This window comes from Notolepis coatsorum, assembly GCF_963971535.1.
Source record: "Notolepis coatsorum genome assembly, chromosome: 5".
Lineage (NCBI taxonomy): Eukaryota > Metazoa > Chordata > Actinopteri > Aulopiformes > Paralepididae > Notolepis > Notolepis coatsorum.
This window is the reverse complement of record NC_140169.1, coordinates 192,640,070-192,654,068: the sequence shown is the minus strand read 5'-3', so window position 1 is coordinate 192,654,068 and position 13,999 is coordinate 192,640,070. Positions and strand designations below refer to the sequence as shown.

Sequence of the window (13,999 nt, the reverse complement as noted above, 5' to 3'; positions counted from 1 at the left end):
TAGGTCTCAATGAATCCAAAATGACAATGTGGTTAGAAGTGGTGGAGAGAATAAAAGCTAGCATATAATGGTAGTGCCTGGTTAGGAGCGAACGATAATGGATGGATTATCCAATGGGGGGTCCGGGGGGGGGAGCGAGCGAGCGAGAGCATATGTGTGTAGGGTATTAGATAGCAGGCATTAGGGGTATATCTTGTATAAGACATTTATCTAAATGGTGATTTCATTGGATGTGCACTGTTAATTAATGCTTGTATATCTAATTTTGTGTTGTCATGTTTGTTTTATGTGTTTGTTTAAAAAAAAATACAAAAAAAAAATACAAAAAAATAGACGAGGAAGATCACAGTGTGAAGAAGCAAGAAGATCAGTCATGGAAGTCAAATCATGGGCCAGATAGTTTGTTTTCTTGACTGGTATTTAGCTCACTTACTACATAATAACAGAAACATGTTGTTGACTCTCTGCGCTCTCCGTGTCCCTCCACGTGTTCTCCAGGGTATTTATTAGCGGACGACCCGCAGGGCGAGACCCCCCTGATCCCCTCGGAGGTGATGGAGTTCTCCATCAAGCACTCGACAGAGGTGGACATGAACACCACCCTGCAGATCCTGGGGTCGCCGGGAGAGAAGGCCTCCTCCATCCCCGGCTGCAACCGCACCGACTCCGTCATCAGGTGAGGAGGGAACCCGGGGGTCTGATACCTGATCTGTTACGAGAGCATCGTTTGTTTTGATACGATTTGATCTAATTGAGAACAACGGACTACATTGAAGATGTATTGTATGCAAAAAGGTTTGTTATGAGTCATTGAGGCAGCGTGGCTACATGGTAGAGCTCCACATTTTTGAGCCCCGGTCAAGGCTGTTGTCTGAAAGGTGTTGTTGTCCAGCAGGGAGCACTCTGTCCTCTGGACTTAGCAGTAACAATTAGGGATGCCCCGATTACGTTTTTTGATACCGATCACCGATTGTCTTGAGCCATATCGGCCGATACCGATCCGATATCGATTGTTTTTTATTAAAAATAAAAATAAAAAATAAATGTATATACATTTTTTATTTTTTATAAAATATATATATTATATAATTATACTTGTAGTTGTATTATCTGCGAGACATCGCCACCACGCAACAAGTCAAAATGCTCGCTATCTCCACTGTCTGTGTGACTCTGCTTTGATCAAATCACATTCAGCATGCCCTCAGCAGGGTATATCTGCGGCTCTGCAGATATACCCTACTCCCTCAGCTAGCCCCGTTTGTGACCGATGCAAGCCGGGGCTCGAATACGCATCGAATCAATGTTATAAGACATTGATATCAGGAGCTATCTGTAGCTACTGCTAGCCGGCTAGATAACGTTAAGACAACGCCTCAGTGAACTATTTACCGGTAGTTGAATGGGACATTTCGTTTTGAGCTAACGTGAGCTAACGTGAGCTAACGTGAGTTAACGTGAGCTAACGGAGGTATCATACACTAGTACTAGACTATTGCTGGAGCATTTGTTGATATCAGGAGCTATCAGTAGCTAGCCGGCTAGATACCGTTAGACAATGCCTCTTGTATTAAACTAAAAGTGAATAGTTGACTGGGTCATTTTGTAACGGTAGCTAACGTTAGCTCACGGAGGTCCCACTGACTAGACTAGACCCGTGTTTACACGGGTGCGGGAGGGGCTGGAGGAGGAGGAAGAGGAGCAGACACTGCAGCTCTGTGTGCAGCTCCGTGTGTCTGAAACAGAACTCAGCGAGTGAGATCTCCGCTAAGAATTGTATCATGTTTTTCGATCGGTTTTGACGATCGGCGAAAATAAAGCATTATCACTGATCGCATATTTATACTGATTATCGGCCGATAACGATCGGTGGCCGATCGATCGGGGCATCCCTAGTAACAATGCCCCTGTTACGCTGACAGGGACACCATTAGGGATGGGTACCGTTCACATTTGAACCGATACGGTACCGGTACCTGTGAATCGATACCGGTACCCAACGGTACCTTTTTTCTGTACTTTAGTCTCTAAAAATGTAATCTACCTACCTCAGTTGTGGGAAAAAAATCCAAACTTCAAATAACCACACTTTCGACCGTTTTCGGCTTGCCATTGCCGACTGCTTTGTTGTTGAATCAAGTCAAATCCTAGGTAAGCGTATATTGTGCGTGTGAACGTTGACATGAAAAGAAAAACGTTTTTTAACGGTATCTCACGTGAATCGATACTCGGTAGTACCGACGTGTTTCGGTAAGTACCTTTAAAAGTACCGAATTCGGTACCCATCCCTAGACACCATGCAGTTGGGAGTGTCGTCCTGAGACATTAAACTGAGGTCCCGACTGAATTTGGTCGTTGTAGCGGGTTCCCTGATGTTCCTGGCCAAAATTCCCAATCAGGTCTCTGACATCAAGGCCAACTAATCCCCACCCCCCTAATTGGCTGTTATCAATCCCTGTCTTCTGAGCCTTTCAGCCACTGCGTAGTGCGATGTGTATGGCAGCCATTGAGCCTGCATAGCCCAAGGTTGGGTGGTAGGAGGCAATTTCCACCCTACATTGTAAAGCGATTTGAGTGTCTAGAAAGGCGCTATATAAATGCAATGATCATCCATTCATTCATTCAGGGACGCTGCAGCCAGGGGAGGGATTGTCGTCATGGAAGAGATGCCTCCTCTGTGTCTCTGACTCCACTTGACTCTATGACAGTATTTCACACTTACTGACCAGACACCCAATAACGGGGAGACAGTGCCTTCACTGCCTTGCCAGGAATAGACTCCCCGGCTTCTAGAGACGAGCTAAACCCCAAGCATCCTCTCCACTGTCCCATAAAGCTTTAGGGCGGGTCGTTTTCAAGAGTTGGCTCACGTTCACACTTTTGAACACACTGTCTGCAAGTACAACCAGTAAAACTGCTGTGGCAATAAAACAACGTCCCTGTGGGTTGTGGATGGTGTGGCACGGCGCCTTGTAGTGATGCCACAGTCCTCTGAAGCCACATACACACACACACACACTCTGCCCCCCTGCCAGTCCCATTGGGGGAATGCCTGGCACAGGCCTGACCACACACACACACACATGCGTGCACACTCATATATAAACGTGCACTCATTCTTTGACATTTAAATGGTAAATGGACTGCATTTATTTATATAACTCTTTCATCCAAAGCACTTTACAATTTATGTGTCACATTCACCCATTCACTCACACATTCCCACACCGACAGCTGAGGCAACCATGCAAGGTGCCAACCTGCTCAAAGTAGTGTCGGTTGGAAACACGTGCCTGTTCAGAACCTGGGACGATTGCCTGGCCCCCGGAGATGCTGGCAGAGGCATCTCATTCTAAGCGTGCCCATCTGGAGCGCGTGCCCATCTGGAGTGTGTGCCTGTGCATAGCGCGTGCCCATCTGGAGCGTGTGCCCATCTGGAGTGTGTGCCCATCTGGAGCGTGTGCCTGTGCATAATGTGTCCCCATCTGGAGTGTGTGTGCCCATCTGGAGCGTGTGCCTGTGCATAACGTGTCTCCATCTGGAGTGTGTGTGCCCATCTGGAGTGTGTGTGCCCATCTGGAGCGTGTGCCCATCTGGAGTGTGTGTGCCCATCTGGAGCGTGTGTCCATCTGGAGTGTGTGTGCCCATCTGGAGCGTGTGTCCATCTGGAGTGTGTGCCTGTGCTGCTTGGCCCCCGGAAGTGCTGCTTGCAACTTTGTCAAGAACCAAGTGTGAAGGGTTCTTAGGATATTGGACAGACATTAGGAGCGGCTATTTAAACATACGATGCAGACATATCTACACGTCTACCAAACATGCTTTCAATAGCACAAAGAGTTCCGGAGGTATTACATCTTATATAATATAAGCCCTGCCCACAGCATTTGAGCAAACTGAGGACCAGCTATAGCGAAACTGTATAGAACAGACCTGGGCATTGTACGGCCCGCAGGCCGGATACGGCCCGCGGGATGATTCTGACCGGCCCGCGAAAGATTACATGATAATAAAAAAATTTAAAAATTAAATAATAATAATTTTAAACTTTTTTCTTTTCATGTCAACGTTCACACGCACTATATACGCTTACCTAGGATTTGACTTGATTCAACAACAAAGCAGTCGGGGCAAGCCGAAAACGGTCGAAAGTGTGGTTATTTGAAGTTTGGATTTCTTTTTTCACAACTGAGGTAGGTAGATAAGATTTTAGAGACTAAAGTACAGAAAAAAGGTACCGTTGGGTACCGGTATCGATTCACAGGTACCGGTACCGTATCGGTTCAAATGTGAACGGTACCCATCCCTACTGAACACACAACTGCAGGGCAAGGGCATTTTTGCTCATGAAATGCATAGCCATGTGAAAGCCTTCATGACAAAGTTGCAATTAATTTCAAGGCAACTAGGCAGCAACAATCTCAAACACATGAAAACCCTGAAAGAAGTCAAACCATCAGCTGATCACCGGCACAGGTACTCATCCATGTTGGAAGCACTGCATGATGAATTTTCAAGGCGTTTTCAAGATTTCAAAAAGGTTGAGGATGAAATGCAGCTGGTTTCCTCTCCCTTTACCTGCAGTGTTGATAGTGCACCCACTGATGTTCAGCTTGAACTCATTGACCTGCAGTCTGATTCACTACTGAAAGAGCACTTTAAGTCAGCATCACTGCTAGAGTTCTACTCTGCTCTCAAGGAGGAGAACTTTCCAAACATGAGTAGACATGCTCAGAAGATGTTGGTTCTCTTTGGATCCACCTATATGTGAACAGACATTCTCAGTCATGACGTTTACCAAGTCCAGGTACAGATCCTCTCTCACTGATGAACATCTGGCAGCTGTGCTTCGCATTTCCACCTCAGACATGCAACCTGACTTTGATGGACTTGTTAAAGCTCAACAGAGACTGGATTTATCACACTGAATGAAAAAAAAAAAAAAGCTGAAGAACACTAAAATGTGGAAATATAACAAGTGAAATGGGACACTTGATCTTCTTTTTTTTTGCACAGTTCTGAAAACATTAAATGTTTAATATAGGCATGTAAAGTAAAAAAGGCTACTGGGACACTTTTCTTTACACAGTTCAGTGACATGTCTTGTTTATTTTGGCTATAAGATGATGTGATGTCTTTAGAAAGCTAAGAAAAGCCTTGTTTCAATAGTATATGAAACTCAAAATAATAACTTTATTTGTATAGCACTTTTTCATACATGCCCTTTGTTATTAATGTTTCACATTTTGTTTATCATTTTGGAAATAAATTCTATTTGAATACCGTACTTTTCACACTATAAGCCGCACCTGACTATAAGCCGCAGCAGCTAAATTGAATGATGTGTACATATATAAGCTGCACTGGACTATAAGCCGCAGGTGTTTTAATGTTTAATTACCATATGTAATTAGCATTGGGACACAATACTGTCGGACAAATAACAAGAATGAACTCATTTACAAGTTGTATTAAGTTTAGCAAATAAGGGAACAGATAAATAACATTTCAATGCAGTCAAAAAAGCAATATTTAGATTTTTACATTTTCGGGTTTGGTCACGTCGAGTCACATATAAGCCGCACCGTTATATAAGCCGCAGGGTCGAAAAATGGGGGGGAAAGCCGCGGCTTATAGTCCGAAAAGTACGGTAAATGATATTTTTTAAAGCTAACCTCACCTTTTAATTGCCAAATAATAACATACACTCTTACCAGGGGTCAAAACAATGCCATTTACTGCTTTTTATATAGAAATAAAATGTATATTATGCATAATTGAGTTTGGAATTTTGGCCCGGCCCTCCAACATATTTTCAGTTGCTCATTCGGCCCCCCGGGAAAAATAATTGCCCACCCCTGGTATAGAATATCAAACGTTTTAAAAAGGTACCTTTTTTCGTCTTGGTCCAAGGATGACCTGAACCACATTGGTGACGATGGCTCAAAATGTGTAGGAGTAGCAGGAAAACAGATTTGGACGAAATTCGAAATGGTGGAAAATGTATCTACAAGCAGATGGGCATGGCTTACATGGATAGATTTGTCTACCTACAGAATCCAAGAAATAAATTATTTAGTTTCTGGGACTTGTGGTTCAAAAGTTCCATGCCGGAAGGTAAAGTTCATTGTTACATCACCATATGGCCAAATGGCACCGCCTTGGACACTGCACCCCCGGGGTCCGCAGCCATACCCACAGAGCATGGCGTCCTTGAGATATGCGCTCCACAGACACGCACGCATGCACACAGGCAGACAGACGAGAGATTCCTTCCTTTATTGTGAGATTGCCTTGTATTAACTCATACTAATTTTATGCATACAGACATGCACATTCTTGCCCCGCGAGCACACACAGAGGGCCTATTCACTGCCCTGGCGGCCCAGGCGCCACCCAGCCCTAGACCACCCAGCCATACCCTGCCACACCTCAGCATGGCATTCAATTAGGATCAGGCCAGGTGGCTGGAAAGTCAGAAGCATGAAAAGGGATGCAACTGGAGGAATTAGGACTCTAATCTGGCAATAATCTGTCTAATCTGGTAGTGGTGATCTGTCTGCCATCAGTAAAGTTATCTCTTATGTTCTAACCATATAACCACTAGTCCAATAGCCACTGTTCACATTCTGCCAAGTGAGGGCCAAGTTTCCATTGGCCATTCTGAGAAGACTCCAGCTACTGGGTCAGGGATGGTTGTAAACCCTTGTGCGTGTGGTGTGTCTGTGTGTCTGTGTCTCTCTATATAATGGACTGTGTGTGTGTCAGTGTCTATATATTGGACTGTGTGTGTCTATATAATGGACTGTGTGTGTTTGTTTATTAGGGCTGACCTTCGAAGCTTTTTTTGGCAATCGAAGCTTCGGCGCCGAGCTTCGATTTTAATTCGAAGCTTCGAGAAAAATATATATATATATATATTAAAAGAAAATAAATAAATAAAAATGATCTTATGTTGTGGGACTTGTACAGCACTTTGGTAGACTTTGTTGTTTTTAAATGTGCTCTATAAATAAAGTGGATTGGATTAATTAATTAAGTAGCCCCTTTCGTGACTGTGACGCAGCCAACAAGGTTTCACTCGGCTGCGCTGCCTGGGTGCAGTGGGGCTGCTCTCACAGCCAACGACATGACATTACATAATTTTGTTGCAACCTTCGTCTATCAAGCAAACAATTATATAAATATTTATATGTAGTTGATAGAGACAAAGGCAGAATTCGACTTAATTAAGCACGTTTTATTAAGACATATTTTTATATGGGTCGGGACACTTTAAAAAAGCAGCACAATGAACACAAATCTGTCCGACAGTCTTAAATAACAAACGGCATTGCTTCGCTTCTTCGTCGACATGTCTGCTGCACATGTCCTTGTTGTTTTCAACACAAATAATCTCCACGTGCTTGTTGTAGAGAGGTGGAGTCGAGGCGCCGCTTACTTTCGTTTCATTGGAATGGAGGCGGGAAGGCGCCGCTTACTTTCGTTTCATTGGAATGGAGGCGCAAGATTTTGGAGGCAAAAAAAAGATTAAAAAAAAAACTACTTATTATTATTTTTTATTTTTATTTTTTTTACTTCGATTTTTTTATGTTCGAAGCTTGTGCCATCGAACGAAGCTTCGAAGTATTTAAGACAGCCCTATTGTTTATGTTTATATAATGGACTGTGTGTGTGTCTATATAATGGACTGTGTGTGTCTATATAATGGACTGTTTGTGGCTATATAATGGACTGTGTCATATAATGGACTGTGTGTTTGTTTATGTTTATATAATTGACTGTGTGTCTATATAATGGACTGTGTGTCTATAATGGATTGTGTGTGTTTATATAATGGACTGTCTATATTGATTGATTGAAAACTTTATTAACAGATTGCAGAATGGGTACAATCAGGGCTGGGCGATGTGACCAAAAACGTTATCGCGATAAAATTATAAAATTATTTTCATATAATTCGATATCGATAATTATCGTCGATATAATGTCTGTCAAGTTTAATTAACTTCTTATGCTGCTGCGAATGTCTCAAGTCGAGTTGATGTCGTCATCAGTCCGCGCACGTTAGCAGCAGCCGACAAGCGGAGTATCTCATGACAATAAATATGACACTAAAACTCTCTTCCGCCACAATATATTGAAACGACGTCCACTGTATAACCCCACACTACTTAAACGTGGCCTCAGAATTCAAAACACACACATACTCGGCACGTAAATATATAAAACAACGCCGTGCAAGCTAATTAGCCTAGCAAGCCTGTTGTTTATAAGTGGTGTATTCCATGACAATGTGCTAAATATTACACTAAAATACTCTCTTCCGCCACAATATATTGAAACGACGTCCACTGTATAACCCCACACTACTTAAACGTGGCCTCAGAATTCAAAACACACACATACTCGGCACGTAAATATATAAAACAACGCCGTGCAAGCTAATTAGCCTAGCAAGCCTTGTTGTTGAGTCCTAGTACCTCTGGATCTCCTTCCGGATCTCGTTCGCTCTCGGCCATCTCCTTCACTGATTGGTTGTTAGCTGTTGTGCGTATGCACGTCACGTCATCACGTAACGTTGGTTGTTGTTAATGAGTGTGCTGAGCCGAGGCTGAACGGAGCCAAGCTTGGAAATCGATATATCGAAACTTTGCGACCACGTTTCATGTTTATTTCGAGGAAATAATTTATCGCGATAGTTATCGTTATCGTTTTATCGCCCAGCCCTAGGTACAATACAGTACGGCTCAATACACACAATTGTTAACACATTAATTTCCAATAACGAGTATACTCGTTATGCGTTGAGTGCCACCACCGATCATTTATTTCTTTTATTTGCTATTGGCATTCATAATTCATCCAGGAAGCCTCCGGGAGCCCACTGGACCCTGTCTGATATTGCAACGCCTCAATACCGCCGCCTGGTGGATTTCGGGCGAGTTACACTCCACTCTAAACCGGAAGTGGTGCTCGGTGCATCAGGGAAAAAGCTCCGCCAGAGATATCTTTTTTTTTGTATCCACTTTTTTCTCCCATTTTTTTTTTTTTTTTTTTTTTTTTTTTCTCCCATCCCAATTTCGTATCATCCAATTCAACCCTCCCCTGTCACGAACGCTGTTTCTTGCCTCCCACAAGCCGGCTGCAATGTGGACTAAGTCATACATAGCACAAGTCCCCTCCGGTACTTGAGGTAACAGCAGTCGTATCTTTTCACCTGCGCAGCTCGATCTCTCAGTGGCGAGGAGTAACGCGTGGGAGGCTCACGCTGCCCCTGACACTTCCTGATTCTACTGCGCAGGCGCACCAACCGACCTGTAGGAGTCACTGTCCACAACGCCCGATCCCCACCCATCAGTTTCCCACCCCCTAATACGGCCAATGTGTATTAGTACGGACGACCAGCTAAACTGAAAGCAAATGTGGAGCGCTGGGCTCGAACAGGCGAGCCCAGCGTCTACAGATTTCGTGGCGAGTGCCTTGCCCACTACGCCACGTAGCCGCCCCGCCAGAGATATCTTGTATCGTGGATCAAGATACACACTCGAGTGCATTGGATCGCTTTCGAGACGCAAGAATCAATATGCTTTCGCCGTTTATTGCGTCATACAAACGGAAAATGGATCTAGCAGATCGACGTCAAATAATTGGACTTTTTTTTCTCCATACGCATCGACCAGAGGTAAGATGAATCTAACGTTATTTCCAGCTCGATTTGGCCGATCAACGTATGGTGTCTTACGAAAGAAAGCCGTTAGTGACAATCAAGGAATCATAAACGACCCCCCCCCCCCTTTCCTTCACGCATGATGGAGCATAATGTATAGCGATCATATGCATTTGATTTTTAATATAGCGTGTATAGGAACGAAACGCCAATCGATAATGTATAATACGCGTCGGGGCCTATAGCACGCGTTCTAGGAATTACTGCTATACAGTCTAAAAACATACTTATATTCTCCACGGTACTAACACGACAATGTATGAATGGAAAAATATAACATTCCCACATCTGGAATGATAGATACCCGATGTTGAAGGGGCCATAGTAATGTCGATATAGCTATAATATTTAAAAAGTTATAGCCCTGCAAAGAAGGTGAGCCACTCCATAGGCTTACAGCACTGGCAGAGAGTGGTAAAGATGGGCATACTGCATGGCACCCAATGTGTTAAGGGGATGCAGACCAGAGAAAGACTTTCGTCTTGTTTACATCAGGGTCCCCCATTTTCAATTCATCATAACATTTATGACATACAGATAAACAGTACTGTTACATCCAGACATTTATGACATACAAGATATACAAATATACAGTACTGTTTAAACAGAGTTTCTAAAAGAGAGTATATACATTTGAGGGGGAAGAAAAATATAATGGACTGTGTGTGTCTATATAATGGACTGTGTGTGTGTCTATATAATGGACTGTGTGTGTGTGTCTATATAATGGTCTGTGTGCGTGTCTATGGAAATCTAGGAAATCTCAAGGTGCTTTACAAAAGGCTACAAAAACTGTTTAAAATTCATAGATTCACAAATGCAAAACGATAACAACACAAATGTATTATATGCAGAAACTGAGAGTCAGTGCAGGTCAGAACCTGGTCATTGTGATTTGATTTGGTTGTCCTGGTGAGAATACGAGTGGAACTGTTTTGTATATACTCAAATTGCCAAATGATTTTGGATTGTAGACCAGCAAATGGGGAACTGTAGTTATCAAATCTGGCTGAAATTAAAGCGTGAACTATGCAGTTTTTCTGCGTCGGGCTCAATTAGGGATGCTTGCAATCTGGCGTTGTCTTTTTTGATGAAAAAGATTTGTACTCCTGAGATTTGGGACTGTGGAAGCGAGAGGGGACAACAACAGCCTTTTGCTGAGATGAGGTCACCGGCCTGGTCGTTTCGGTGTGGGACAAAATTTACTTTTTGACTTACCAGCCAGGCAGATTTTTTTACCAGCCAAAAATTATAAATAGCTTTTTAGTATATCGCCATGTGTTATTATTACTATATAATACTCTCATATCGCTGCTGTCGGGACAAAACCTCATAACTCAATTTTTTTAATATATTTTTTTTAATATAAATCAACTCCGTAGATCGTCCTCCATATGTGTGTGTGGGTTTTACAAAGTTTAAACAATGGGAAAGCATTAAACCGATCATCTGTCTAAACCTCCTAACTCTATTCACACTCAAATCTGTGTTTGTTTTTTTCATCTGCTGAAAAGTTGGGTTTTTGGAGTTATGAGGTTTTGTCCCGACAGCAGCGATATGCTATTTTCAATTAATATCATAAACATAATTTTTTGTGGACTGAAGGAATGAGTCAGCGTTAATAGTTTTAAATGCAAATAATTTATTGAAACATAGAAGTGCGGTCGGGACACACACACACACACACACACTGTTTCAACTCACCACCCCCGCATATTGTAGTCTAGTCTGTCTTCAAACTTCCACTCCTCTCGAAACTTTTTTATATTTGAATATCAACATTATCTGTCCATCCTCAGTAATCCTCAGTTTACTATAATATACTCCTGTCCAAAGCTTCATTTAAACTTGTATAATTCGGCAGTTCAACAAGTTGAAAGTACTAAACTCCTTGGAGTGATGCTGGATTGCACTCTGTCTTGGTCTCAGCATATTAATTATATTGTTTTAAAAATGGGAAGAGCAATTGGTATTTCCAGGAAATGTGCTTCTTTTGTTGCCCGGACCCTTTTATGTCCGATAGTGCAAAGTTTAGTTTTATGTCATCTTCACTATTGCTCTGCGATGTGGTCATCTGCTGCCAGTGGTGACCTCAGGAAGCTCCAGGTGGTCCAGAACAGGGCAGCACGGTTGGTACTGGGCTGCTCACTAAGGTCTAATGTGAGCCGTATGCATGCCCGCCTCTCTTGGCTTAACGTTGAAAATAGATTGTCTTTTAATATACTTGTGCTGTTCAAGTTGGTCATGAGCAGTCAAACTCCTGTTTTTATACATGATCAGATTGTTTTTAGTAATACTGTGCACGAACATTACACTAGAGGTTCCAGTAGTGGGCAGCTTGAATTGCCAGGTCCTAGAACCAGCGCTTTGGGGAGATCTTTTATTTTTAGAGCATTAACTCTTTGGAATGGCCTGCCTCGGAACCTCTGCTGCATTTACAGTAGATTCACTTTTAAAAATAATCTTAAATAGTTTTTAAATTTTTTTTAACACTGTAAAGTTATATATTTTTTTTACACTAATGTAATTTTAGCTATCTTAATTGTTACAGTAGTTTCATTATGCATTGTGTAACTGAGGGGTACAATTCCCTGACTGTATTACTAGATATGATACTTACTACCACTACCTTTGTACTTAATATTCGGCCACCCAGTACACGGCATAAATATATTATGATGAACACTGTCACGTAGATGAAACGGATCCAACACAAATGTACGAATTAGAAATAGGTCTTTATTTCTACACAGCGATGGTGTGTAGAGCAAGCACTTAATCAAATCAATCACATTTATGAATGGGAATTAGTATGCACTTTTATGGCAAGAGTATTCGTCGGTATATCAATAGAGAATGTCCAATCTCTGAAGGCGCAGGTGGTACATATACGACCTGGAATAGTTTAAGGAATAACAGCAATGATACTTTAATGATTATATACTGGATACACTAGGGGGGGTTAATCCGGTCGCTTGTAAGCCGACAGGAGTAGGAAGGGGGGGGGGTAGAATCCGGCTGCCTCATCCGGCCAAGGGTATCCCAGGTGAACCCACTGTAGTGCCGTTCAATGCGCCGGCGATCCTTGGACCACAGATGAAAGCAGGTGGACTCTTTGTGGGCCGGCGTCCTCCGGTCCACGGAGGAGAGACGTGAAGCGACCTCGTCTTGCAGAGCGTCTCCTCACCTTGCGTCCTCTCCAGGGGGGGGGGTTCCAACACACGGCAGTGTCGGGGGTCTTTATCCATGGAATAATCAACGTATACAGAGCATAATCCGTGCCTGGGAAGGCGGGCTGTCGTCGGTAGAATAATCCGGTATACAGGTCCACTCGCTCGTCGGCTCTGGGGCTCCTCGGGTGCAGCTTCACGTGGGGTCAACCACCCTGGATAAGCGTCCAGTTCTCTGCCCGAAACGATGGGGTACTGACTACGGTAGTATTCTCACCGTACGAAGCACTATATATTAACAGACTATTATTAGCTTAATAGACTACGTCCAACTCGACGATATAGTGCCAAATATGACTATTCAAATATTAATATACACGATGTCTCAATACCGATGGTAGGCGAACTTGGCCTTACTCCCACACGTGGCGTCGCGGGGAGGCTTTACGTCTGTGACTCTATTGGAGGGTAAGAAACTGGACTGAAAAAGGAAGTCCTACTTTAGTAGCGCAGTATATATACGCACTATGAACAAATAGTCCCATTAGTGGTGCGGTAGCCAGATTCCTACGCGGAACTAGGACTTGTTCGTACATGTTGAGCGGTACGTTTGAACTGGGTCTGGGAGGTATGGCAGCCTGGCACCAAGGTCTCGACCAATAGTAGAATGGAGACTATTATGGGATGTTCAGTAGGCTAGAATGGATATTCAATGCATATTGTACAAGGAATATACAAGGGATATCAAGGAATATTAGAGAATATACAAATACAATTAAATATATATATATAAATAAATATATATATTCGGTTTAATCTGGCCCTTCACAACACATTGTGTGTACTGACTTATAATCATTTTGTTTTTGCAATAGTGATTGTTTTTGTATTTTTTTGTGTGTGGACCCCAGGAAGACTAGCTGGTTGCTATCGCACCAGCTAATGAGGATCCCTAATAAAATCAAATCAAATCAAAATCTGTCCTGAGTCCTGACTAGTGACTTCATCGTCTTTCCAAAAGCACGCACACACACACACACACACACACACACACACACACACAGAAAGGGAGAGTGCCCCCCCCCCCCCCCCATTTCCCTTT

The 13,999-nt window shown here is 42.9% G+C and overlaps 1 protein-coding gene across 1 annotated transcript in view; it reads left to right on the top strand.

The window, feature by feature from the left end:
- Positions 1 to 13,999, top strand: part of xpo4 (exportin 4) — a 234,477-nt gene that overhangs the window by 170,204 nt on the left and 50,274 nt on the right. The window contains exon 13 of the mRNA XM_084314483.1: positions 499 to 676. Within this exon, the coding sequence (XP_084170609.1) occupies positions 499 to 676 (178 nt within the window). The remainder of the gene's footprint in view (positions 1 to 498; positions 677 to 13,999) is intronic.